The sequence below is a fragment of the Amblyomma americanum genome, chromosome 9 (assembly GCF_052857255.1).
Source record: "Amblyomma americanum isolate KBUSLIRL-KWMA chromosome 9, ASM5285725v1, whole genome shotgun sequence".
Lineage (NCBI taxonomy): Eukaryota > Metazoa > Arthropoda > Arachnida > Ixodida > Ixodidae > Amblyomma > Amblyomma americanum.
In genome coordinates this window covers 132,972,400-132,998,954 of record NC_135505.1, presented here as the reverse complement: position 1 = coordinate 132,998,954, position 26,555 = coordinate 132,972,400, and the positions used below count along the sequence as shown (strand labels likewise).

Sequence of the window (26,555 nt, the reverse complement as noted above, 5' to 3'; positions counted from 1 at the left end):
AAGTGTTGGTTTATAAAAGAAGCACTCAGAAATACCTTACATCTTGCTCGTATCGTCCTTTTACGCAATAATTATTTATTTTCAGTTGTCGTATGTTATCACGTTTTCAACTTTGTTTACATCCTGTGGAAGTACTGCATTTGCACGAATACAACGCGGCTACAAGTATAGCGCCAGTTTGATTCCATGTGAAAACCAAAGCTTTGCATGGGCATGGCATTGTCTTCCGTGGTCTCAGCGTCATTTAAGAGACAGTAAAGAAACGCACTGCAGAGTCAAGTGCGGCAAAACCACGTACACTTCCTGCCACCACTTCCCCATGCTTTGTGCTGGCTTGCTACGAGCGCACGTCCTTTGCTTCCCTTTTCTAGTCCTCACTGTACTTACTGGCGTTCCTTTCTCATCGATCCGCGCTGCCTTCTTTCTATGTTCGTAGCCAGCTTTACTTTTTCCGTGTGCGCCGCTCGCTTTGCCTCACGGCCTTTGAAAAGTTGGCTTCTTGTCGTGGCTTTCGAGCTCGGTGGAGAAGCCACCTCAAAGAGCACCGTTGTATCTTATTTGGTATCTATAGGCCTCACGAACCTAGACTTAGTGCACGCCGCGATGTCATCATTCCGCGGGAAGTGCATCGCCACGGTCAGATGCTCTTTACTATAGCTGTTTCTTCGAAACAAATCTTTACTATAACCAAAAAAAATGGACAGTCATCTACAGAAGGCGAAATGGGACCATAGCTTCACTTTACTATATCCATGTTCACTATAGCAGGGTTCTACAGTATGTTTTGGCACCTTTACTTGGCGGATATTACCCAAATTCTTTACCAACGCTACGGAGTTTCCATCAAACGCAGACTGATTCAAATGTGGCAGATTTAATGGGATGGAGGAACTGATAACTACATGCTATCAAGCCTCATGCTGGTGACTGGAAGGAATAGCTAGAAAATTACTTCGTTGAAGTGGCATTGACAAGTTTGAGGATAGGCAAAGCACACATGATGCATTCGTATCTACTCGCGTCCAGCCCTCACCCTCTATGTGATTAATATGGGCACCACTACTCTGCTGTGCGGAGAACTTTGAGAACGAATGGAGGACCTGTTTTCCAGGAGTGTACAAGCAGTGCATTCCACTTCATCTGATGCTCTTCGTTGCACCCGAATCATTTTTATTGGTGAAAACTCTAGCTTTTTAAATAAAGTTAGTTTTCTACTATCCGTTTCTTTTAAGTGAACTGACGAGAGCCTATAATTTTATGCTATCTACACAATCTGGTTTTATAAGCTTTACACCCTTGCAGGCACTTTACAGATGAGCCTATGTCATAACCTGTTATAATCTCATTCTACACATTAGTTTAAAGGGCACCTTGGCATAGACAAGAGGGCACCTTAGCCATGCACGGTGGGAATGCCCCGCCCTCTTGATCATGCCAAACCCTGCAATTTCTTTCAATTTGAACTTATGCTACTTCTTTTTTTGCCGACCCATCACATCAGTTTAAGGCTATCGTATTTTGATTTCCGATTATATTCTAGCCATTTACACTGGACTTTTTTTTCTCTTTTTTTTTTACATTCACAGCATTTCATAACTTTCTCCGCCTCGCATAGTAACCATCCAATGTCAGTCTTCGGCGCTCTTTGGCCTCAGATGCCCTTGCGCCAATCAACATTATTAATCATCAGCCATTACTTGACGACTAGGGTAGAGTGAAACAATGCACGAAATATACATATCACGTCTAGTCACAGAAGAAAAGAAAGTTTTTCTGTGTGCTCACTTTTCTGGCAAGTGCGAAATGGGCAAGGTATTCATTAGTAGTCCGGTTGTGGCGGAAGTCCTCTCCACATTGCTTGAACTTAATTGGTCTTTGACTGAAGACTAAAGTTGAGACTTCACTTCACATGCGGAGGCAAACTGGGTTGTTCTAATAAAAGCTCCATAGTTTGAATTTTCTCATTATTGCAAGCAAAAGTAATTGTCCCTGAGTGCTCATCACTGTATGGGACAAAATGGAGCATTTTTCACTTGTTTTCCTTAAGCAGTGGCAGTTGCTACCAAGAAACTATTTACCAGATATTTCCCCTCTTTATCATTCATTACGGTGAATTTCGCCGTGCTCATTACCGTCTCATTGTAGAGCACTTGCACATCTGTTGGGACAAAATGAAGCATTTTTCACTTGCTTTCCTTATGCAGTGGCAGTTGGTACCAAGAAACTATTTACCCTCTTTATCATTCATTACGGTTAATTTCGCCGTGCTCATTACCGTCTCATTGTACAGCACTTGCACATCTGTTAAACCTACCTTATTGTACAAGCGCCTACAAATGTTTTTGGAATGCCAAAATCACGGAATGGCTTCATAGCTTGGCAGCTAAAGGCTACAGCCGTGAACTGAATAATGTGGGCAGCACTTCAATGCGACCTGTATAGCGCATCCCTCAATGTGAAGCTATGCCTCCAAGCCACAAGAAAAATCAGCTTTTTCATGTACTATCCCTTGTTCTGAAAGCTTAGTAGGCACCTGTACACTGTGAAAACATTTAACTTATAGCAGCCATTTTGATTATGCAATAGCCTAGGGGCAGTGTGCCATTGGGACAGTGATACCAATAAAACTTCTCAGTCTATGTATCCTGGCATTTCACTTTTTTAAAGTGAAAGGCCAGGGCCTATATACTTGCCTCGTTTTTTGTGGTGTGATGTAATCTGAGAATAAGTTCGAAAAGTGTATTCTAACATACTTTTCAGGATTATCCTCAGAATAAGCCACACTATGGATAACAAGTGTTGATAAAGTTTAAAATAATTGGACACTTCACTGAAAGCACCGCTCTAGAATAAGCTCAATGCACTTGATTTCCGAGCAATGCCTTCATATTTGTGCACAGGAAAACTGCGTTTCCTTAAAGGCACATTTTCTTGTAACTATCTGTTTAACGCAGTATTTTGGAAGTTTTCTCGAGGAGCCGTATTTACCCGGGCCCACTAAAGTCTATGATGTAAATAAAGAAGCTGGATAAAATCCTGAGCTAAACAGGATTTTACCCTAAAACAGGGGGCCTTGCGTATGCATAGATTAATCAAATCATTGTGGAATAATTTTATCAAAAGCACAACTTATTTGAAACTTTTCAAGCAGGCTTAGATGCTGACAAAGGTGGCACTAAGCATCTTCGATAGTTTTATGGTTTATGGGGGTTTAATGTCCCAGAGCGACTAAGGCTACGAGGGACACCGTAGTGAAGGGCTCTGGAAATTTCGACCACCTGGAGTTCCTTAACGTGTACTGACATCGCACAGTACACGGGCCTCTAGAATTTCGCCTCCATCGAAATTCGACCGCCATGGCCGAGGTCAAACCCGCATCTGTCGGGTCAGTAGCCGAGCACCATAACCACTGAGCCATCACGGCGGCTCTTACGATAGTTTTCAGGCTGCCCTATAAGATTGAAAAATAACAAGCACCAGCGTGCTCCCTTAATGCAATATTTGCTTATTCACATACTGAATGTTCATGGATATGATCATGGTAGGACGGTTGTATCTTTCACAGTCGTATGTGAAAATATAAATGAAATGGGAACCATTTGCAAATTAGTGTTTTGCATAGCTGAGCCAAATGTCTGAGGCTGATTTTCTTTATTTTTAGTCGAATCCTAATGAAACTATCACCTTGCTAAATTTTAATACTGATTTCAAATCTGAAATTACTTTTTCTTAAATTAGTTCACAAAGCAAATAATTTTAATTAGTCATTGAATAATATCTGGGTGCAAAAAAACTGCTCATAAAAATAAATTATAATGCATGGGTACATAGTCTAGTAAGTAAAGTGTGCAATAATCAAAGCCATTCTTCCATTTTACCCTCGTTAGTAATTTTACAGCACTTGGAATAGCAACATTCAAAGTGTGAATATTGTACATCAATAAACTGTGCAAAATTATGAATTTTTCAAGAGCGATCAAACATTTGTGCTTCGATTGTTGCATACACTGTGCCTTCAGCTTCCCTTAGCAAACAGTATGGCACCTCTATTTGTCCTAGGTGTTAAGATATCGACATACTAAGACAGCCAGGTGTCCAAAATTTTTGTGTTGTTACTGCTCCTGCACAAATTAAGCCTGCATGACGATTTTAATATATTATGGTTCAAATACTGATTTTTGGAATGAAAAATTAGTAGAGTTGGAGACTAATGGGTGTAGTGCTTGTGTCGTCTTTAGTTTCGTCCCCGTCCTTGTTCGTGCTGTTATTTCATAATGTACCAGTACCAACTCACCCAAATCGCTCTTCTTCTATAGTATGTGTTCATTCCAGAAATGCCAGCTGTAGAAACCAAAGATCAGTGATCCTCATTAGGCCTTATTCACCTGTCACGTTGGCTCCATCGCTTTGTCGTTCAGCTGTTGATCCCGAGGGTGCTGGTTCGAATCCAGGCTATGGTGGCTTCATTTTGATGGTGGCAAAATACAAAGATGTCCGTGTGCTGTGCAGTGTCAATGTACCCCAAAGAACCCGTGGCGGTCTAAATTAATCCAGAGCCCTCCTCTATGGCGTCCCTCATAACCCATCTGTTGCTTCGGAGTGTAGTATGTCCCTTGTCTCCTTGGTGTAGTATGTCTGCTTGCTGCATGCAGAAAGAATGCCAGAGGAGAAACATAAGCAGATGCGAAACAAGAAGATTTTTTATTTTACAACAGAATCACTTTATACATAGTGTGCACATCGAAAAACAATCTGGCATATCTGGTAGGTTTTTTTTTCTTCTACAGCAGGAGGCAGTGGATGGGAAAATTGGCATATGGCCTTGCGATCGCACGTTTACTTGCAACATTTCTTGCTGTGCATTCCATTTTGTAATAGTACGTGTTGGAGTAGTTTACTCTTTAGAGCACCCAAGCAGCACCATAAGGTAGCATGTTGCCAGTGAATAGCTTGAAACCTGAGGTTGAACTGTTTTTAAGTAGTCGCCATTCTTCGTAAAGACAACACATCATCTACATTCCAGAAGTGGCGAGTTGATTGAACTTGACAGCTTGATATTTTGCTTTTAATTATGTCTTCTAAATTCCCCAGGATTTGTTTTTTGTTTTGTGACTGGCTTTTTCGCTGGAACACAGGAAAATCTTCTGCAAAGTAATTCAACCTATAATGTGTAAACAGCAATGGCATCGAATAAACTTTATTAGTTTTTGCTAGTTCATCACTAGTGGTCCCTACATTGCAGATATATAAACAAACTGAAAGATTTGTTGAAAGTGTTACGATTACTGCATAATTAAAACTAGCAAAATATGAATTTTGTGCATTTCAGTGATGAAACTGCACACACATACTTGGGCATGTACAATAAACAACGAAATTCGACTTCCATCACCTGCCACTATAACCGTATAACCATGGAAATGTTAAGCTATTTTGTATTAGAGTTTGCAGTAAGTGATCTTTCAGGTCTGTACATCTCTAGTAGCTGGTGCTTTCACCTTGCTTTGATTGATATGTTTAAAAAAAGTTCGCTCCCTCAGTTGTGTTAAGAATTTTTATTTATCTGTGAGCTTTAAGGAAAAGTATACATTTTTACATGCTACCATTTGTGATATGCTCAGAATTAAAGGGTAACTAAAATGATACGATAAATGTCTGGCGGATCCTCGGTTAAAATTTCAGTAGAGATATCAATTAGTGCATGCCATGTTTTTTGTAACTAATATTGCAGCCTAGAAAATGTCTTAAGTAATACTGCAGTTGTCATTAGGCAGAAATCACAATCATTACTACAACCTTTGTCTGTAAAGTTCCGAGACAGTCCATTAAAAAAAATGTGTTTAACACTAAAATCATTTGTGCAGCACCCCTTCGAAATAGTCTCCCTCGCAGTCTATACACAGCTTCCAACGCTTCTTGAGGTCTTGGAAACAGTTGGAAAACGTTTCTTTTGGCAGGGCTCTCAGATCTTTTGTCGTGGTGTCGTGAATGGTCTCCACGCTCCCCATCCAGCGACCTTTTAGGGCTCTCTTCACACGAGGAAACAGGAAAAAATCGCGTGGGGAGAGGTCAGGCGAGTATGGCGGATGGGGAAGTACAGTAATGCTATGCTTGACAAGAAATTTTGTCACGCTGAGAGCAGTGTACGGCCTTGCGTTATCGTGGAGAAGGCTCCATTGTCCAGATGCCCATAAATCAGGGCGACGACGTTGCAGTGCATCACGCATGTGTTGGAGCACGCGGATATAAAACTCCTGATTGTCTGCCCTTTTGGGACGAACTCGTGGTATATGACACCTCTTGCATCGAAAAAAACCACCCATATCAATTTTTGTTTTGGTCTTCTGTCGCCGCACCTTTCTCAACGCCAGAGAGGCAGACGCCATTTGGCGCTCTGCCTCTTTGTTTGAGGATCGTATTGAAAACACCGTGCTTCGTCTTCAGCAATGATGCAGCCAACAAATGCAGCATCCTTCTCTGCCTCGAAGGGCAAATCAGCGATCATTGATGCCCGTGTGTCCTTCTGGTCCTATGTGAGAGAGTGCGGCACAAGTCTGGCATGCAGCTTTTGTTTCCCCAAGTTCTTACGCAAAATTTGGTGGCATGTTGTCTTACTAATATCGAGAGCATCTGATAGCATGCGGACGTAATGGTGCGGTCTTGCTGTACGATTTCCCTGATCTGAGCTGCGTTGTTTTCATTGCATGAGGTTGAAAGGCGCCCCTGCCTTGTGTCGTCTTTCACTGACATTCTCCCCGAAACGAACCTCTTGTGCGCACGGTAATGTCTTGTTGCCGTAAGTGTCACGAAGGAGCTCTTACGTCTGTGTGGCCGTCTTGCCAAGCTTCACACAGAATTTTATGTTTACACGCTGTTCGAGGTGGACGTCCATCTCTCCACATTCACTGACAGTAGAATGCGCAAATGACTAGTGACAACGTATTTTTCTACGTGTAGTGCCATCTAGGGGCTGCCACAGCAATTAGCATAAATAGCTCGGGTTAGCCCAAAAAAATGGCGCTACACACACGCACCAACATTTGTTTTGGGGAATCATTCCTATAGAAGAAAATAAATCAGTCTCGAAACTTTACAGTCAAAGGTTGTAGATTGCTATGCCACTTTTTGTTGAAAACTCCTAACTGTAGCAAACTCCTAATTGGGCGAGCACAACGTATCGCTTGAGATGCACATAATGAATCCAAACCTTTTCACTTTGAGTGAAACAACATGTGCCACATTGTAATCTTCATACTATGTAAATCACACCTATTCTGTTTTTAAAGCATGAACAAATGAAACACCTTACTGTCAAACTTGTAATTTGTTTCTGCAGGTGTCTGCCCACTCTTTCAAAAGAAGATTGAAGGTCTTTACAGTCATATTATGGAGAAGCAATTTCTGTATGCCTTTTTAGTGATGGTCACTATATGCTGATGCCTGCGGTTGCAACATTCTCACTAGATATACCAAAAAATCAGCTAACATTGACCAGCACTGACGCAAAATCATTTCAGAATTCAGAAACAAGTCTTGTTATATGCCACACTGTGTGTTGTGAGTTTAATTCAATTGTACATGATCTTATAATCGTGACTAGTTTCATCGGCTTTTTCTGTGGTATTGCTCAATTGTGAAGTGAAAGTACTTCACCGTGGATGTTTTCTGCACATTTAATATATCGATGAAAGTAACACTAATAATCAACAAATAGCAAAACACAGAGGCAGGCTGTCCACTTACAACTCTGACGCCACAGTTTTTGCAGTTCTTGTGGTGATGGGCAGTCATTTATTGAGAGAGCCCGCAGATTTTTTTGTGTTGTCATATTTCTTTTGCTTTATTTTTTTTTTTGCCAAACAGTCATGTGACAATGGCTCTTGTGAAGTTTGCCTATACATTGAATTATATTTATAGCGCATTACACAAGGCCTCTTGCCAAACCATAAACATGCATTCACACATAAACTCTCCAAATGTATGAAAGGGAATGCAGCCAGGGATAGTGAGAGCATGAGGATCAGTTGCACGCTTTCCAACAAGACAAACTGCTTATAACTGCCAAGGCAACTGTTCCTTTTTGCAACAAATATAGCTCTGGCGAGATCGTCTTTTCTGTATGTACACAGCGGTATTGATGTGCAGCAAAATGCATGTGATAGCGGGGTAGATAGAAGGTTTGAAGGAAGATGGGAATGGCGGAGGTAATGGGGGAGCGATGGCATGAGTCTTTCTCTGAATAAATAAACTCCGATGGCACGGGAAGGAGTGTATGTAAAGAGGGGGAGGGGAAGTGGTGGCCTCCTTCAAAGAATTCGGCTGTAGCTGCTCGACTAGATAACGTGTTAGAGCAGTTTGGTTGCCCGTCCTTCAGTCTGTAAGCAGAGAACACTGCTTTTATCTGGTGATGCTGTGCAAAAGCACAATTAGAACTGCAGTGCAGCTCATCACAAATGTTACAGCTGAGTGCTACTGCTTGTGAAATGACTACAGAAAAACCAAACTAGCAGAAGCATGTGTTTTCCTTTTCTCATTTTTTCATTTATATTATATTTTGTCCACTGACAGCTGCAGTACCAAGGTACCATGATCCTGTGACAGGATTTACTTAGGTCTTCTTGGGGCAAATATCTTGTGCAGCTCATTGCAGGTGGCTGTTTTAAGTTACGATAACAAAAAGGAAAACGACGTTGAATGAGCACTGGCTGAAGAATTCGGCAGGATTGCACACACAGCCATTATTCGAATATGTATTAAATGTTCTCAGCCTCTGCTTTGATTCAGGGCTTGCAAGACGGAAGGAAAATTCGGCATTTTCTTGACTAGAAATATGATGAAGCTGCTGACAGTTGTATGCTTCGCTCATGAAATGGTTGTAAATCGTATGTGTAAATGCATTCACATCTTAAACGAAATTGTTGTCCATCCTTCTGTCTAGGTTCCGAATGCCCTACCTCAAAGATAATGAAGTAACTGAATTCATAGTGTCAAGGTGTATTACTAGGCACAAATATATCCATGAGGACTGCCAGCTCAATAAGAATGTATTTTGGAACAGGTGACAGCTTCTGTTGCACAGTAGAGGCAGCTGTTTATGCCGTATTCTTGTCATTGTATAGTGGTCATTTGACACTTCAGCTGCAGTGGAGATAGAACGTATGTGGTATCTGCAGAGATCTCGCATGAAACCCATTCTTCTAGTGACTAATCCTTATGAAATTTTAAATAATTTGGGTGAAGGTTCAATCCTTCCACTTTTATGTCCATATGTTGGTTGATTAGTTGTCTTCTATGGATGACAATGCGTAATTGCCACAAATGGATTGAATGTAAAGCCACAGAGTATCATTCGTTGCACATACTTGTGAACTTGTTTTGCGTGTTGGGATGAGCCAATAAGAAAGCAGTATCCCAGCATAAGGACACAGGCACTCCGAGGAACTAAAGCTGAATAGGGCGCAAACAAGTGCTGCAGACAGCCGAAGCTTTGGCGACTCCTTGAAGGAGGCCACAGGATGGCAGCGCTCTGAAAGATGCCTTGCAGGGAGGTAGGTGTTCTCCATAGGAAATTGCCACGGTCATCGAACTGGCCGCCTTGATGTTTGTCTTTCTAGGCGTCCAAGTGTTCATCTTCAGCATCCTCGTTGAAAGCTGCCTGCACGACGTAAAAGTAGGGTCGGTGCCGGCTGAAAGTGCCTATGCCTGCCCGGGACGCAAAGGGGGTGTCGTCTTCTGGTGACGTCAGAAATGGCATGCTTGGAAGCAGCATGCGGCCTGTCGTGTGACGTGAGCCTGACGACATGCCAAGACGATTGCGTGGATTGGCGTTGTCAACCTGCATGTATGAATGGTAGAATAATCAACACATTGCCCATATGTCATGAGTACACTGTACAGTACACTGTCGGCACCCATATGCTCACCAACACCGACGAAGAATCGTGTCATCTTTGGATCTTGTCCAGTTGGCTAGCAACAGCGACTCCAAGTTAAAAACGAAGTCACATCAATATCCACGACTGGGAGTCGACTCGTGGCGGCGCGAACAGATCAGCTTCAAAGGCCAGAGCTTTAGAGCACTAGGCTATCACCGCAGCCGAACACACCTCGTGTTGAACTGCAGTGCAATCTCACAGTGTGCTTTCCATATTGTTGTCTTTATCAACTTGCATTTGTAACGCGAACAGATCAAATCAGCTTAATGCTGACCAGAAAATGCGGGTTCGATCCCAGCCATGGCGGTCGAATTTCAATGGAGCTGAAATTCTAGAGGCCCGTGTACTGTGCGATGACAGTGCAGGTTAAAGAGCCCCAAGTGGTTGATTCACCAAGCATCCCTCATAGCCTGAGTCACTTTGGGATGTTAAAACCCCCATAAAGATCAGTTTAGCGTCAATCAGAGCTTAACCTGAGTTTAATAATGTCACCAGACGTGCTGACGACCTAGCAAAACAAATCCATTAGCCAATCAGGCTAAATACATGCTTTCACATATCCGCGTACTCGGCTTAACTACGTTCAAACCCTACCAGTTTTTTGCTGCTCCCTACAATGCCAAGTCATGCCTTTAATTTTTTTCAGTTCTTACGTTTTTACATTCCTGCAGGATGGCTGTATAGGTGGTCTGATTCTTCACAGTGAGTTGCAACATGAATGGAATTTATATGAGAAACATTTAGAATTACTTTTTTTTAGCAAGAAAAGGCTATCCATGGACGCTGTCTACATAAGCATAAGTTCACTGATGGGGCCAATCGCTTCGCGAGGCACAATCATACTGATTATTTTCTCGCATTGCAGCTGCATGCAGTGCATGGGGACAGAGTGTGAAGATGGTATTGTGTTGTTCAGGTAGATGCCCTGTTTGGGTACTAGCAGTATTTTTAGCATGGATCAGCATTGTCGAATGCAGCCACACCTGATCAGGTTTTCCGCATGCACAATGACCCTTTTTTAGTTAAGACATTGCAGTCTGTGCGTGACAAGTACTGAATAATGAGGTGCTTTAAACTGTGCTGGTTCTAAGTGAAGGAGGTGCTTAAAGGCATGCTCTAATGGTATCGCTTTTCTTATCCCTCCCAATACTCGGTGCATATAGACCATATTACGACTCGCGGAGCAACTGGTTTTATGGGTTGTACGGAGAGCATGGAGCACATTTATACCTTGGCTTTTCCCTGTTCCACAAGCAAATGTTCACAGCTGCCTTGCACAGCCCATTGCCTAGTTTGGAAGTGCCCTTTGACCTTTCTTTGGAAAGGTCTGTACTATCAGCATCAAATGAAACGCCAACTCCAAAGCTGGTAAATATTGCACCACAGAGGCAGAATACTAGGGCGATTGATTTCCATATTGAAGGCATACAGACCGCTCTTTGGAAGTGTTAATAGGCTTCCTCTCCATCCACTAGTATTTTGATTGTGTTTCAGTTGACGTTGATGGTACATCATAAAGCAGTCAAACTGAAGAAACAAGGTAACTGGGTTTTGGTACAAACCACTTATGTCACAGGACGTTGATCAACTGAATAACACGTATCTGGAGCATGTAGGTGCCAGTGACTAATGTGGAGTACCACCCGAGGCGTGCCCAACTTAATTTTCTGCAGCTTATTTGTTCAGTGGCAATGCTCCATCTAAACGTGCAAAACCTAATCTTACTGGAAGGTAAGCCTGGCTAACCTTCTCAGTACTCTCGCGAAAAAATCTTCCAAAGCTTGAAAAGAGTCATTCTGCCAACTTGTGTTGCATTTACAGCATGCTGAAGGTAATGCACAGGAAATCTCAGCTAAAGAGCATACTATTGCAGAGAACAGTGGTGTGCCGTGTGCGTGCGTGCACAAGCACTCCATGTCAGCAGCATTGCCATGTAAGGATTATTGTTGCGAAGCACCATGCAATCAAATTTAGTTGTCAACATAGCTAACTCCTTTGCAAGAAATGTGTCAAGAGAATGATTTTACTTGGTGCTTCAAGCGGGCCATACTTGCTTTTCCAAACATGAAGCTGCGGCCAGTCACACAAGGCAGCACAGCGGTCACAATGTCTTGATGGTACTATACAGAATGTTTCACTTGAGACTTTACACAATTTTTAAAAATGGCCATCTTGAGCTACAAGACCTCTTTCTTTTTTGGCATAGCGTTGTCAGCTGTGTAGTACATCAAAATACAGCTAAGCAGTGCTGACTAGCAGGATGGTTAACTGATAATGGACTTTTTAACTATAAGTACTGTTAGGCTCCTTAATTATTGAGAGGCATATAGCCCATCGTAAGTGATGTCCATATCAGTCCTTAGAATTTTGAAAATGCAGTTACCCTCGGTGCTCTGGCCCCACAAGTTTTAGCTGCATTGTGCCAAAATTAGGGCACTTTCGAGAAGCTTGCAGGCACAGCAACCCCTCCAGAGGCCGTAACTTGTCAAAGTAGCTAGCTAAAACAGTAACAGTTAAAAAGTTAGCTCATCTTAACTGTATTCTGATGTACTGCACTGCTGACAATGCTAGGCCGAAAAAAGCTGTCTTCTAACTCAAAACGCCTATTTTTAAAATCGTGTAAACTCTTAGGTGAAACGCCCTGTATGTCCAACATGGTGGCTCTCAAGTCTGCCTCCGATGCCATTATGCTACTAAAACTGCCGCGGCTTCCACAAGATGGCAGCAGCCGAAGGGTTTATTTAGGTTGCGTACCTCGTTATGTTCCCTGTTGACCTCGTGTGCCGTCTGGAGGCGCGGCGGAGATGCGATCCGCGGAGGCGGTGTTGTAGTCGGAGGCTCGGGCCTCTGCTGCTGTTGTCGGAGCAGCGCGGACGAACCCTGGTCGCGCTGCATGCTGCTATCGCCACCCTCGGACGATGTTGACGATGACGTCAGAGATGATGACGAAGCAGAGCCAGCGGTGGCGACCAGGTTAAACGCCTCCAGACTGGAACCCTCTGACGGCAGGGCGCAATAGCTGGCCAGCGTCGAGAAACTGCATGCCTTGCGGCAGCACTCATCAACGATACCGCCGCTGCCGCTGCTCGAGTAATGCCTGCGTGGTTGTGCATATATTATTGCTATCACCATCATCAGCAGCAATACAATTGCGTTCATTGCAGTACAAAGGCCTCTCCAATATTACTTCCACTTTAACCCTGTCTTGTGCCAGCTGCATGGGTTCACCTTATCCCTGCAAACATCCTAATCTTATTCGTCCACTTTACTCTTGACACCCCCTGCTGCCCTTGCCGACTCTCTGAATCCACCTCATTATCTTAAAAAGTATATATACAAAATTTTTAGTTGCGTGTTTCCTTTGCGACTCCAGAGAGAGGTTATATATGTCACGTGAGGCATGGAAAAAGTGCGATATAATCGCCGCTTGATCGTTTTAATTCACTGCAGTGCTGAAGTCAGCCTTTTTCAAGAGTCGGAATGGCAATGAATATAGAAGCACCGATTATATTGCAGTTTTCATGCCTTCACGAGACCTATACTCTGACGTCACAGTCCCCATTTGGCTGTTTAAACCGAAACAGCACGAGAAAGAAATTCGATTACAAATTATTTAGCAATCGCAGGCGAGCACCATGTGGTGATCAATGAATATTAATGCTCATGCATACTTATATAAAGAAGAAAACATGCAACCGAATAGTAGCGTCTAAATTCCTTTAAAGATGTACCACGATGTTTTCCTCAGTGCCGTTTAATCGCTTAAATGGATTCCTGATGCGCTCCGAGATCAGTGCAAGAAGCAAGTATGATTGATATCGGAGCATGCAAAAGAAATTTATTCCACCTGGAAAATTCAAAATAAAAATGTCACAAAAACTCCTTTTCGCTCGCGCATTTCACTCGTCCAGTGCCGAGATTGGGCGCTTGCAATTACATTCGCAATCAGAACCGTCGCCTCTACGCGTACGCGCACCGCGGTAGACAGGTCAGAGGTGACGAAGAAAACTACCTTATATATATATATATATATATATATATATATATATATATATATATATATATATATATATATATATATATATATATATATATATATATATATATATATATAGAGAGAGAGAGAGAGAGAGAGAGAGAGAAGAGAGAGCATGGTTGAAGGGCTAACACCTGCCTCCGTGTCTTCCCGTACCTCCCCGCACCCCTCAACCTCTCCTCCCGTCAAGCTTTTCACATTTTTCAGTAAAGTGTGGAAACCGGCTCTCTTTTTTTCTTCGCTAGTGCGGTATAAACAGCGCTCGCGTCCGCGAAAGTTTGAAGTGAAATGAGAAGTGTCGCCACCTAGCGTTATTTTTATTGCATTTTTCGCTTTCGCTTCTTTCGACAAAATGGCATTTTTCTGGGCCAGTTGGTATGAATCCATGATTTGGGCCAGCATGAACTTTGGGACACAAACGAAGAGAGACACATGGACCAGCACCAGCAGTGTGTTCCGTGTTCCATGTGTCTCTCTTCGTTTGTGTCCCAAAGTTCATGCTGGCCCAAATTATGGCTTCTTTCGAATTTTTGTCTCATGCGAAAAGTTTAATGTGTTCAAAGGCATCATACCTCGGATCCATTTCTCCACATACTTATAAAACACTATTCTCAGATGCAAGTTAAGAAAAAAGAGGCTCTTCCCCGTCAAATAACCCACTTCCAGCCAATGGCGTCGGCCGATTCGCATGAGCCAGCTAGCGCGACAATGCAGGAAGTGACCGACGAAACGGGATAGTTCTCTCGTTCCATGGTCGGGGATAGTTCCCTCCCTGCATTTTCGCGCCGCTCCTTGCATTGTCACGCTATAGTCGGATACAACTCAAGAACGAAGCCACTTTTCCCCGTCAAATAACTACTTTCCAGTCAGTGGCGTCGGCCGATTCTCATGAGCCTGCTAACGTGGCAATGCAGGGAGTGGCAGGTGAAAGGGGATAGTCCCCTCCCTCTATGATAAACTTCCTCCAAACTAAAGAACGCAGAGGCAAACGTGCCTCAAAGGAGGCCCTCTAGCCAATGGGGTCTACCGATTTTCATGACGGCGGGGTTCATCCTCTAACATGACATGAGGGGAAAAGCAGGTGGCTCCGTGAAATGGGATTAGCCGCTATGACATGACAACCTGTCGATCCCATTGGCTGGAGAGCCTGCTTCGGGGGATGTCTGCCGCTGCGTTCTTCAGTTGCATCCCACCATACACTTGGGGAGTAACGCGTTTCGAGTAAAGGCGCTCATCGGCGAGAGGAGCGATACGTACCTGGCGGATGGTATGGCTGGCTCCGGAGCCGCCGTGGTGACGACGACCTCCGCTGAGGTGCCGCTCTCCTCCTCGCCGGCCCCGCCTTGGGCAGTCGCTCCATCCCTTCGCTGTGGCGAAGGTCGATAGATGATGAACGGCCTCCGTGCCGTGCTGACTGCGCGGAAATAGAACGTGCGAAGGCTATGAGACACCACTTGCGCGGAGTGAACGCGGCGCTTTAGTAGAATACAAGCAAAGAAAAAAAGCGGTTTTTCCTCCTCAAAGGACCTCCTTCCAGCCAATGGCGTCGGCCGGCTCTCATGAACTTGTTAGCGTGACATTGCAGGGAGAAGCATATCCCATTTCATCTGCCACTCCAGTCCAGGACAGTCCACCGACCGCCTGCAGAGTAGCTGAAGAAATTTTTGGAATGGTAAAGCGAGATTGTTTCCCTATAGTGGGATACAACTTTAAAAAAACAACGGCAGTTGCTAACACTGGTCCACGGTCCACGGAGCCCTGTATTGCTCCGCTAGACAAACACAAGAGTAAACGAAATCGGCTTTTTAATGCTTGACTATTAAACAAGCCGGGTATCAAAATTCCAGCGCTTATGATTTTTTTCTGGTGATCAGTTTCTTGTTTCGGTAACGAGAAAACTTTTAACTACGCACTACTTTTTTTGTCGTGGAAGAATTCTGTGCGGTGGTCCTGAATGTGGGCGGAGCTTCACTGCAGACTTAAAGGGACCCAGAAAAGGGGTCTCAATAAAGGTGCGATATGTTTGGGATGTTGAAAGGCGACAGTTCATCCCCCAGCAAGAAATATTTTAATATGTTTTGTGGAAGCTGAGTTATATGCAGAAAAAATTTGAACTTCCGCGTCTTCGCGCCTTTCCCTCTCCTCTCGCACGTCAAAACGGCGGCGCTCCTCCACCGGCCCCACTCACTCGGCCCCTCCCCTACCTCCGCCGACTGCGGCGCGCGCGGAGTGGCCGCGGCTGCTGTAGCGCGTGACGTATGAAAGAGTTTGGCGCTGTGAACCAATGATAACCCCCGTCTGCTGACGTCATTTGCAAGACGTGACGTCGTCTGCCAGGTTTTCGTGCGAAAGCCCGGCACCGCGCGTCGCCGCGAGGTGCGAAAGCGGGAATTTTTAAAAATGTATTGTAAATTTCCCGCCCGCTTCTGAGGTCTCGTACGCGGCATGGACGCTCAGTGGCCTGTACTCTACATAGTGCAAGTATTTTAAAGCCAAGCTCAAACACCCCTTTCTGTGGCCCTTTAAGTTGTATCCGACTATAGTTATGTTTCATCCTCTCGCATGTAGCTCTTACTTAGCTGCTACTCGAAATACCAATGAATATCGTACGAGCCGTTACTAAGCAGCACAATTTAGCTAGTGTAGCGGCAGCGTAATAGTACTTGTAGCTAGGTGGTACCCCATACTGATATCGTCAAAAGCAGCAGCAGCAGCACTATGAGAAGTACAAACAGCATCGAAGCGTTGCATATAAATGGCTTGTGTATAATGTCACGGGCTTCACGATGGCGTACCGAACACAGCTTCCAGAGTGCGCTTCAGAGCAGCGGAAAAAATTAACGCACGAACAGAAGACCTTGGCTTAGGTCCCGGTCCACCAAACATGACATACAAAGCGCCTCCAGTAATTTTTTCCCTACGTCAGCAGCGCGTAACAGCGCTTCCTGTCGCCCATTCAAGATAATAGAATTCGAATACAGCAGATGGGACCTGTCCTTGACCTCTAAATCAACAGCGAAGGATTATGAAAGAGACAGCCTTCGTTCTTGAAGGTCATTAGGTCAGCGCTTCGAGCTCGAATAACGGGACTGGGATACATAGCATATCGCTTTTATTTCTATGCACGCAGAGTGTGTTAGAAGCCTCGCTCGCGTGTATGCATCTGCCAAAGCCTCATATGTTATGCTTTCCGGGAACGTCACTTCCTCGCATGCTTTCTCCGGAAAAATAAGTCGCGGATTTGCTCAGATCCTCCCTGCGGGTATATGTATATATCGCTGGCGCCGTCTTCTGAGAAGCTAAAGTGAGCTGTTCGTTCTAGCTCGCCGATATCAAGTTTGACTGCGCTGGTAGACTTTTTTTTAATTTTTCTATTATTTTTCAAGGGTGGCTGTCGCTGTTTACAAATACAAAGCGGGTGCTTCGGAGAAGCCATTCGTTTCTATGCTTATGAGGGGCGACCTTGAGTGCCACAGTGCTCTGATTTATATGCATGTTTTGTCGGATACGTTGATATCACATTTCTCAGTCTCTGCATATGAAGTGGAACGATCATTTGTTTGTTGTTTTTTTCTTGAGAAGCGGATACTCAGTCGACCGGGTTCTCTGTGCCGAAAGCAGTGTATGGACGTAGAGATAATTATTCTTGGAATGCAAACAACAAATGCACCCACCCTAAAGCCCATGCCGTATGGTATACTGACTGAATATTGGAGGCTAGTACTGGCCTTATCTCGAGATTGTAAACAACTTAAGTTCCGAACGTATGCAACTCAGACCGCAACTGTTTTCCGCTATCGTGGCATTGATTCTTCAAGCAAGTAATATTCGTTTATATCTTAAGATATTACCACGCAAGCGGGATAGGTAGCCACTAACATTGAGGGCGAGATAACTCGAAGCAACGAAGACATTCGTCTAGGTGGTGAGGGGATAAGCCTAAAACCAGCCGAGTTGAAACGAATAATTTTTTTAGCTGTGTGGACTCTTGAACGCTGCGTAGGTTTTATTTGGCGATGCATATTTGCACGTTTATACAAGCAGTGTTGACCATGACTTCGCCTACTAAGAGAAAACATCTCATCACTTAACAACTTCATGAATGAATGAATGAATGAATGAATGAATGAATGCTCTTTATTTATTTATTTTGTTGTAATTCCAGGTACATCTCCAATACACAAAGCTGAGTGGATCCATAGCCAAAGGCTGGTAACGGATCCATACACATGAATATAAAAGAGTGAGGTGGAAGAGGGCACGCAGGAACACAAGACCACACACTAAAAGTGAGAGACAAATGATTACACATCTCGTCCAACTATATAATAAAGGTAAACCAACCATTTGTTCGCAGCAACTTTGCATAATTAACACAGGCAAACAGATACATGATTATAAGCTTAATAAATATGCGCCTCACACACCACCAACAAAACACTGTATAATCGACATTGCACACATGTTAACGAATACAGATAAAGCACATAACCTACGAATAAATTCCCTTTACTGGTTTGCATAATAACAGCACGGTTAAAAATCCGGCGCCAAAAATATTTTTCAGTGTTATTGTGTTAGAACTATAGAAAGCGGGTAGAATGCCTAGGGGAAGATTATTTCACACCTGTGCACCTCAGGTGCCGGTGGCCATAGATGTTATGAGAGGGAAGTATCAAAAATTTGCCTTCGGCCGCTGCGCGTGAACTTCTATAAGGTGAAGAAAATATAGTTGGCGGAAAGAGAGTCTGGTTGTGTATTATCCTGTATGCCAGTAAAGTGGCGCGGTAATCACGCAGTTTAAGTAAGGGCATAAAGTACAACAGGCATGATGCCTTATCCCTCGCCGGGAAAACTGCGGACAGCGACCTCCAGGGCGGGGTCGCTGGATGTCGAGGCTGTAAAGACCCCCTGACGACGCAGACGACACAGATATCCGATGATAGAGCTTTCACGACGTCGACGACAGCAGCAGAACTAATTGGCAGGCATCACTTTAAAATAATGAACTTCATTGATTCATCAAAAGCGGCTGCACCTTAACCACGTGGATAGCGCGTTATATCTCGTTCGCTAAGCCCGAGAGGTGTTTGCCGCTCAGTTGACACATCTGCCGGTATTCAGGTTACCCTAGCAACAGCTGGACTAGGAAACGCCAAAAGGAAGCAAGCTGCTGGCGAAGGGTATACCTTCTGCATCCTGACGTCATGGACCGAGCAACCGGCTCCCTTCTTGTCACAATAGAGCGTGTTCTTTGTGACGTCATCAATAGGACGCCGCGCCGGGGATCTACCAGCATACGCCGTGGGAAAGACGCCGTGCACAAAGCGGACAGCTGATCCGGCGATGTATATCTCGAGTTCGGTGCAGATCCATCTGAGACGCGATCGAGGGAAACCACGGAGTGAGATGCGCAGTTGTGGGGAGGACCTCATCGAAGGAGAGACTGGGACCGTTCTTAGCTCTTGGGAGAGGGTTGCTTAGGAGAGAAAAAAAGGCCAAGGTCTTCCGCATGTTGTCAACCACGTACACCGGGCAGGAATGCGGCAGCACCTGTTGTAGGTGCAGTTCTGCGCAATTTTTATAGTTGAAGCCAAGTTTCGACCAGAAATGTTCCGCCAGAAACGATACCTGGCTCAAGGGCGTTAAATGACAAATGGTGACTAGTGAACATATATATATACGCGCTTCGCGCGTGTGTTTTCATTGCTTCATCATGAACTATTCACGCGCGCAACCTGTACATATTTATTATAGTGTAAATAGTTTTTTGTGTATATTACCTCTCCTCCCCTGTCCTCTCTTTCTGTCCCCTCACCTCTTTCCCTTCATTTCTCCATTCTGCCTGCTGTCCTTTATTTCCGATGCACCAGCTCAGGTGCTTCAGTATCGATGGCAGATGCCGGGGCTAGCAAAAATCTTTTCCTTCCTTTTTACTATTATTTTTAATAAACCACTTACTACTACTACTACTACAAAGCGCCTTGTAATGGTTCTGGTCAGGGCGAACTGTGTAGAGAATCTGCAGCCAGATACAACTCAAGTAGGAAGCCGCAGGCGCCCCTCAAATGAGGCCTTCCAGCCAATGGCGTCGACCGATTTTCATGACGCCGCGACTAATCCGATTAAGCGGTGGTTATTACCCTTTCATACGCCACCCCCTAGGATTTCACGTTAGCAGGTCAAAAGGGATCGGTCAATGAAAAGAGGGGGAGAATCGGTCGAAGCCTTTGGCTGGAGGGGCTCCTTTGTGGGACATTTGCGGCTTCATTTTTGAGTTGTATCCGACTATAGTGCTGTCTCCTTCTAGGTAAATTAGTGGGAGAGAAACGAGTTTACACGGTTGGCAGCTTTTGTCTGTTATTTATTTTTGGCGTAACATGTCCGACAGAACAACTATATTGTTTGATTTCAGCTTGAATATCATCGATTCGAGTTTGTTCAAATCACAACTTAAGAAGGCAGCCGCTTTTCACCCTCAAAGGACACCCTCCCAGCCAGTGGCGCCGGCGATTGTCAGGGTGTGGTAAGATTAGACGGGATAATCCCTTCCCTCTATGGTCGCAGATAGATCCCCTCTCCATTGTGGCGCCGCTCCCTGCATTGCCATTGCCAGCAGGCTCATGAGAATCGGCCGACGCCATTGTCTTGAAGGGGGTCCTTTGACGCGGAAAAGCCGCCGCATTCTTGAGTTGTATCTGACTATAGCGTCTTTCTCTTTTAACTTTTTCTTCCAAAGCTCCTTTCGCTGCTCCCAGTTTGACTGAAGGGGTACCTAGAATATTCTGAATGAACGCGCAACGACCTTATGATGTGTTCTAAACCTCGCGTGTGTCGCTACGTACGCAGAGGCTCTTTCATGTCTGGACTCAACTACCGGTTCGATGGAGCCGCGAGGGTCGCAGGTGTCCTGGCCTTGCACGGCTGCATTGAAGACGAGACGCACCGCAGACAAAGGAACGCGGGATTGAGATGCCTCTTGTTTGCCGACACTCACTGCCACAACCGATGCTGCACGGACGGAGCTATATACTGCATTGTGATGCCTCTCTAGGATGCGCTATAGCCCCTGTTGTAATGAAAGTTGGCCTTGTCATTTGCACGTCCAGAGAAAAACATGAAGCAAACAGCGCCATCCATGTTTGCGACAGTGCAGAAAATGCTCCGTGTCTGCTATGCAAACAATGGCTACTTAGCAGAGGCTGTCTGCTTCGACCGAGGGCAAAGAAAAGGGGGGGGGGGGGGCATGGAAAACAGTCGGGTATGACAAAAGGGAGTCGAAAACAATAACGAAAGCATCGCGCGACAAGGTTTTGCGAAGGCGTCGCTTTGATCCGTCCTCGCACCAGGGACTCTGGAACTTCTCAAGGGGGGGGGGGGGCAAGTCTTCTGTCTTTGTTATTTCTTGGTGTATTTATTTTTCATTCCGTGTTTTATTTAGGTCAAACATTTAGGGGAATCCCGCAAGGTGGAGTACATTTGTAGTTAGGGATTAATTACTCATTGGCATCCACCTAAGCGCAGCCATATGGTTAAAAAGTAAAGCTACTATCTTCCACAGAAACTTCGCGGTTGAAGAAAAATTTTTCCTGGTCCAGGGTAAATTTTATATTTCTTATATTTTTTTCTTGTTTTGCACTGTTCAAATGTGTATTTGTTAATGCATAAAAAACTTGAATAGAAATGGGTAGCTTTATACAGAGACGTGTAAACGAGCAGTGGTCGGCTGCATTGAAAAATATATGCACGTAGTCTGTTTGAATTCTGGTAATTACGCTCATGAACAGGGGTCAGACAGCCAGCGCCTTCTGTTGGGGCATCATTGGTTTGGGTTACTGAAAGAAATGCTTTATGACAGGCTACAAAGCTAACTAGCTAAGCACCGTTGTTATTTACGTTAATAACGTCCTAGAATTGAAGCGCCTGTCAGAAATATGATCTGAGTCCAAGCAACAGGAGAATGGGTGAGGGGGAGCGCTTCCCCCTATGGAGAAACATTGGGGAGGGGGGGGGGGGGGACCGACCGTCCTTGCCCCCCTCCCTTTCCGGGGTCCCTGCTACATACAGTCTATGGGAAGGCTCCGAGAAACGCTCTTAGAAGACTTAGGCGCACAATACGAAAGCACACCAAGCATATGCTGGGATTAATTTTAGGAAAACTTCAAGAACCATACAAACAGGAAAATACCTTAATAGAGATGTTGATAAAGATCACTAGGCGATGCATTTGCCGGTACCCCCTCCCCCCCCCCTTTTTTTTTGTAATGTGCCTCAGTAACTAACAGTTAAAATAACAAAAACCTGGTCTAGCACGTGAAGCCGCCAGAATACTGCAGAACAGGAGACTGAGCGAGTTTAATAGGTTAATCGCAGTGAAACCCTAACGGAAGAGAAGAGTCGGCAAATTTGGGCTCTATTTGGTCGCCAAGACTCGGAGCCAATATAAAATGCGTTGCAGGACCATGTCGTCCCTGCCTCTACTCTAGTGTCAGAGTTCATTTCGCGCCATTTTTCATAGCTACAGACTACTATATATCTCCGTGTAGTCTGTCTGGAAACAGACCGACTGTTCCCTTGACTTTCCAACTAGTCGGAGCGGCAAGTGAAATCAGCCACGTAGACTGCTCATCGTTGAGGCCTACAAACGATCTCTATCGCGAATAGCCATGAACGCCTGTGAGCCGAGCCTTCCGACCAAAGGACGGGATGGACATCTGATCGGTGGCCACGGCGGAACCGTCAGTGCCGTCCGTCGCAAGCCGTGCTCACGATCAGATTGCTGTTGTTGCGTGCACGTTGGTCAAAGTAAAAGAGGCCGCAGTACAGATAAAGGAAGGGAGATAAAAAAGAGATAGATAAGCTGGGAGGGGGAGAAAATCGGCGCCAGTGAAGGCCATTGTGGATCACATCATATGCCGGCAGGTGTGTGTCTGCCTTGGTTGATGCAGACGGCACACGCGCTCTGCATCGCTGGTGTTGGCAGCGCCATCTGATAGGAAGGAGGAAAAGTCGGCAGACGAGCCAACGCGCACAGGAGACGATGCTTCCTGTGGTTTGGGCCCCGCACGGCATGGAGCCAGTACGTATGCGGTTACACACCGAGGTGATATGTGCTTTCGCTGTTCAAACGGTCTTCAGTACTGAGGCGGTTTGCACAAACGCGAATACGAACCGAGCAGCCGAGTAGTTTTTTTTTAATTCGGTCACGCGCCGCCATACTTAAGAAGCATCTGGTAAGTGTTATTTTACTCGGGTTTTATAGCAAGCCAAGTACACTCCAGAGCATGGGATGGTGTGTGCCGCGAGTATCGGTACAGCCAGAATTCTTAATATGCGACCGCGTTTACTTCGAGGAGCAAAAATAGCGGGTGTCCGTTCAAACAAAGAAAATCTCCCAGATCACGTGACAAGCCGGGAGTACTCCGCACCGTCTTTAAAAACCGGAGGCAAACCAATTTCTTTTTATACACGGCGGAATTTAGTGTAACCCGTCGTGTCTACGATACAGTTTGTCCTTTGTACGAGATAGGAGGAACTCGCATATTAAAATTATTTTCCAGGAGTGGCTTCTTCCTGGCTGGCATTCTTTACCGAAACGACAGCGTTATTTGAATTCCGGTATCCAGATCCGGTGAAAACTCCATCAGAAGGCGGAAGCACGTGACTTAGCAGGAGTTATTTTCAAGGTCATCACAGTCCATTTTTTTCCTTTTCATTTCCTTCGCTGAAATTAATGACGATTATCATGCCATGGACGTGGAGGCATCATATCTGGGGGTACCAGTCAATCAACTCTGCATTTGGGACTTGGTTGTTTTGAGCAAGCTAGGGAGACGTGCCTCAAGATGCCGCCACCCTCCCTAGATGCCCATTCCCCAGATGCCATTCCTTAGATGCCCATTCCCCAGATGCTCATTCCGTAGACTTTCATGCCGTAGGTACCCACTGCTTAGGTAAACGCGCCTAAGATTACGATATCATTGACGCCACCGCCTAGATGCCTATTCTCTATTAGATACCGCTTCCCTTCCTAAATGCCCATTCCTCAGATGCCCATTCCTTAGATGCCCATTCCCCAGACGCTAATTCCGTAGACGTTCATGCGTAGGTCCCCACTGCTTAGATGAACGTGCCTGAGATAACGATATCATTGACGCCACCGCATAGATTCCTATTCCCTATTAGATACCGCCACCCTTCCTAGATGCCCATTCCCCAGATGCCCATTCCTTAGATGCCCATTCCTCAGATGCTCATTCCGTAGACGTTCATGCCGTAGGTCCCCACTGCTTAGGTGAACGCGCCTGAGATTACGATATCATTGACGCCACCGCCTAGATGCCCATTCCCCAGATGCCCATTCCCCAGGTTCTCATTCCGTAGACGATCATGCCGTAGGTCCCCACTGCCTAGGTGAACGCGCCTAAGATAACGATATCATTGACGCCACCGCCTAGATGCCTATTCCCTATTAGATACCGCCACGCTTCCTAGATGCCCATTCCCCAGATGCCCATTCCTTAGATGCCCATTCCCCAGATGCTAATTCTGTAGACGTTCATGCCGTAGGTCCCCACTGCTTAGGTGAACGTGCCTGAGATAACGATGTCATTGACGCCACCGCCTAGATGCCTATTCCCTATTAGATACCGCCACCCTTCCTAGATGCCCATTCCCTAGATGCCCATTCCCCAGATGCCCATTCCCCAGATGCTCATTCCGTAGACGTTCATGCCGTAGGTCCCCACTGCTTAGGTGAACGCGCCTAAGATTACGATATCATTGACGCCACCGCCTAGATGCCTATTCCCTATTATATAACGCCACCCTTCCTAGATGCCCATTCCCTAGATGCCCATTCCTTAGATGCCCATTCCCCTGATGCCCATTCCCCAGGTTCTTATTCCGTAGACGTTCATGCCGTAGGTCCCCACTTCCGATGTGAACGTGACCACGATAACGATATCATTGATGCTAGTGCCTAGATGCCTATTCCCTATTTGATATTTATGGCTTGCTTAATTATCGGCACTGCCTGCGAGTCCACTGCGATCCATTCGTCACTGGTTACAGTCACAGTACATGTCGACATAATTCATGAGCACTGAAGCATTAACCACGTAACCAGAAATGCCGCTCAACCTTGACTACCACCCGAGGCACAGATCGCGTTTCGTACTGCTTTGAAGGCACTAAGTTCACTATCAAACCACAATTAACAAAGAAAACGTTCACTATCACAGGCACAAAAAAACTTAGTGCCTATATGAAGCCCTTTAAACGAAATTAGGCGCTTTAAGGGGCTCCAATTCCAGACCAATTTATTATTTCGCGCACCAAAGTTTTGTCGAAGAAAACGCCTCTTTTCCTCTATTTTTTAGCGATGACCCAATCAACGAAAAGCTTTACCTCGTCGAAAGCAGCCCCGCTGACGTCAAGCCTCGCATTATTATATAAATCCTACGCGAACGGTTTTCGCCACAACCATATCTACTTTGCGAAAAACTAATATTATATTTTATTTAGAAAAAAAGTCCTGTGAGGAAACCACCCCTGCAAGTATTAGAAATAAATAAACGAGAAGAAACACTACAACACGCCCTCGCAATTCTTTCACGGGACACTGATATAAACCTTTATAGAAGTGCTTGAGCAACAGCAGCAAGAGTGAAACTGAGGAAGGAAAAAAAGTAAAAGTGACAAAAAAAAAGCCTCGGTCTCAGATTTACTCCCTCCGTGCCTCTGAAGCAGGACAAGGAAAGAAGGATTCATCTGACCGCTCGGAAATTATAGCTCTACGTACTGCGAAGCGGCGGCAAATTGCCCAGCCCTGGGGATAAAACGGAGGCAATTAGGCGCTTTTTCTTTTGCCTTGTATTCCGCTCGCTAGCCATTAGTTATGCTAAACTAGCTATGAAATGCAGAAAATTGCGGCCTCTCTCTTCAGACGCCGCTGCACGGATCAAGTTATGTTTTTCGCTTGCTCTTGAAGCACCGGCGAACGTAATAACACCATGGAACTCTTTTCTGCCTTCAACATCCTTCTTATTAATATTTGCTTTCGTTTGGGGGATGTGTTTGTGTAAGTTATGGTACAGGTTTTGGAAGAATTATCTGACAGAACTTTTTGTTCTTGATAGGGAAGAATTTGCGAACGATGATGCCTTTTAGAAATATGTGGTTTTCACATTTACAGGCAGAAATTTCGCCGGTGAAGGTTAGGCGTTTGTTTAAAACCGTAGTAAACAGGTCTAACCAGACTGAATAAGTGAAACTTGAACCGAACAGTTGAATATCGATAATTTGAACTCTAAGGAAATGAAAACCTGCTCGAATCACGCACAGTCCGAACTAAGGGGAATAAGACTGGGCTTTCCTTGTTGCAGTTGCAGTTCCTTGTTGCAGTTCATGGCGCTCGGCTGCGGACCCGAAAGACGCGGGTTCGATCCCGGTCGCGTCGGTTGAATTTCAATGGACGCGAAATTCTAGAGGCCCGCGTACTGTGCGATGTCACTGCAGGTTAAAGAACCTCAGGTGGTCGAAATTTCCGGAGCCCTCCACTACGGCGTCCCTCAGAGCCTGAG

At 45.0% G+C, this 26,555-nt stretch overlaps 1 protein-coding gene across 1 annotated transcript in view; it reads right to left on the bottom strand.

Moving 5' to 3' along the window:
- Positions 1-4,678: 4,678 nt before the first annotated feature.
- LOC144104418 (uncharacterized) overlaps positions 4,679-26,555 on the bottom strand; it is a 72,216-nt gene continuing 50,339 nt past the window's right edge. The window contains exons 2-4 of the mRNA XM_077637402.1: positions 15,229-15,385; positions 12,690-13,032; positions 4,679-9,835 (exon numbers count right to left, since the gene is read on the bottom strand). Coding sequence (XP_077493528.1) covers positions 9,611-9,835; positions 12,690-13,032; positions 15,229-15,385 — 725 coding nt within the window. The 3' untranslated portion in view covers positions 4,679-9,610. The remainder of the gene's footprint in view (positions 9,836-12,689; positions 13,033-15,228; positions 15,386-26,555) is intronic.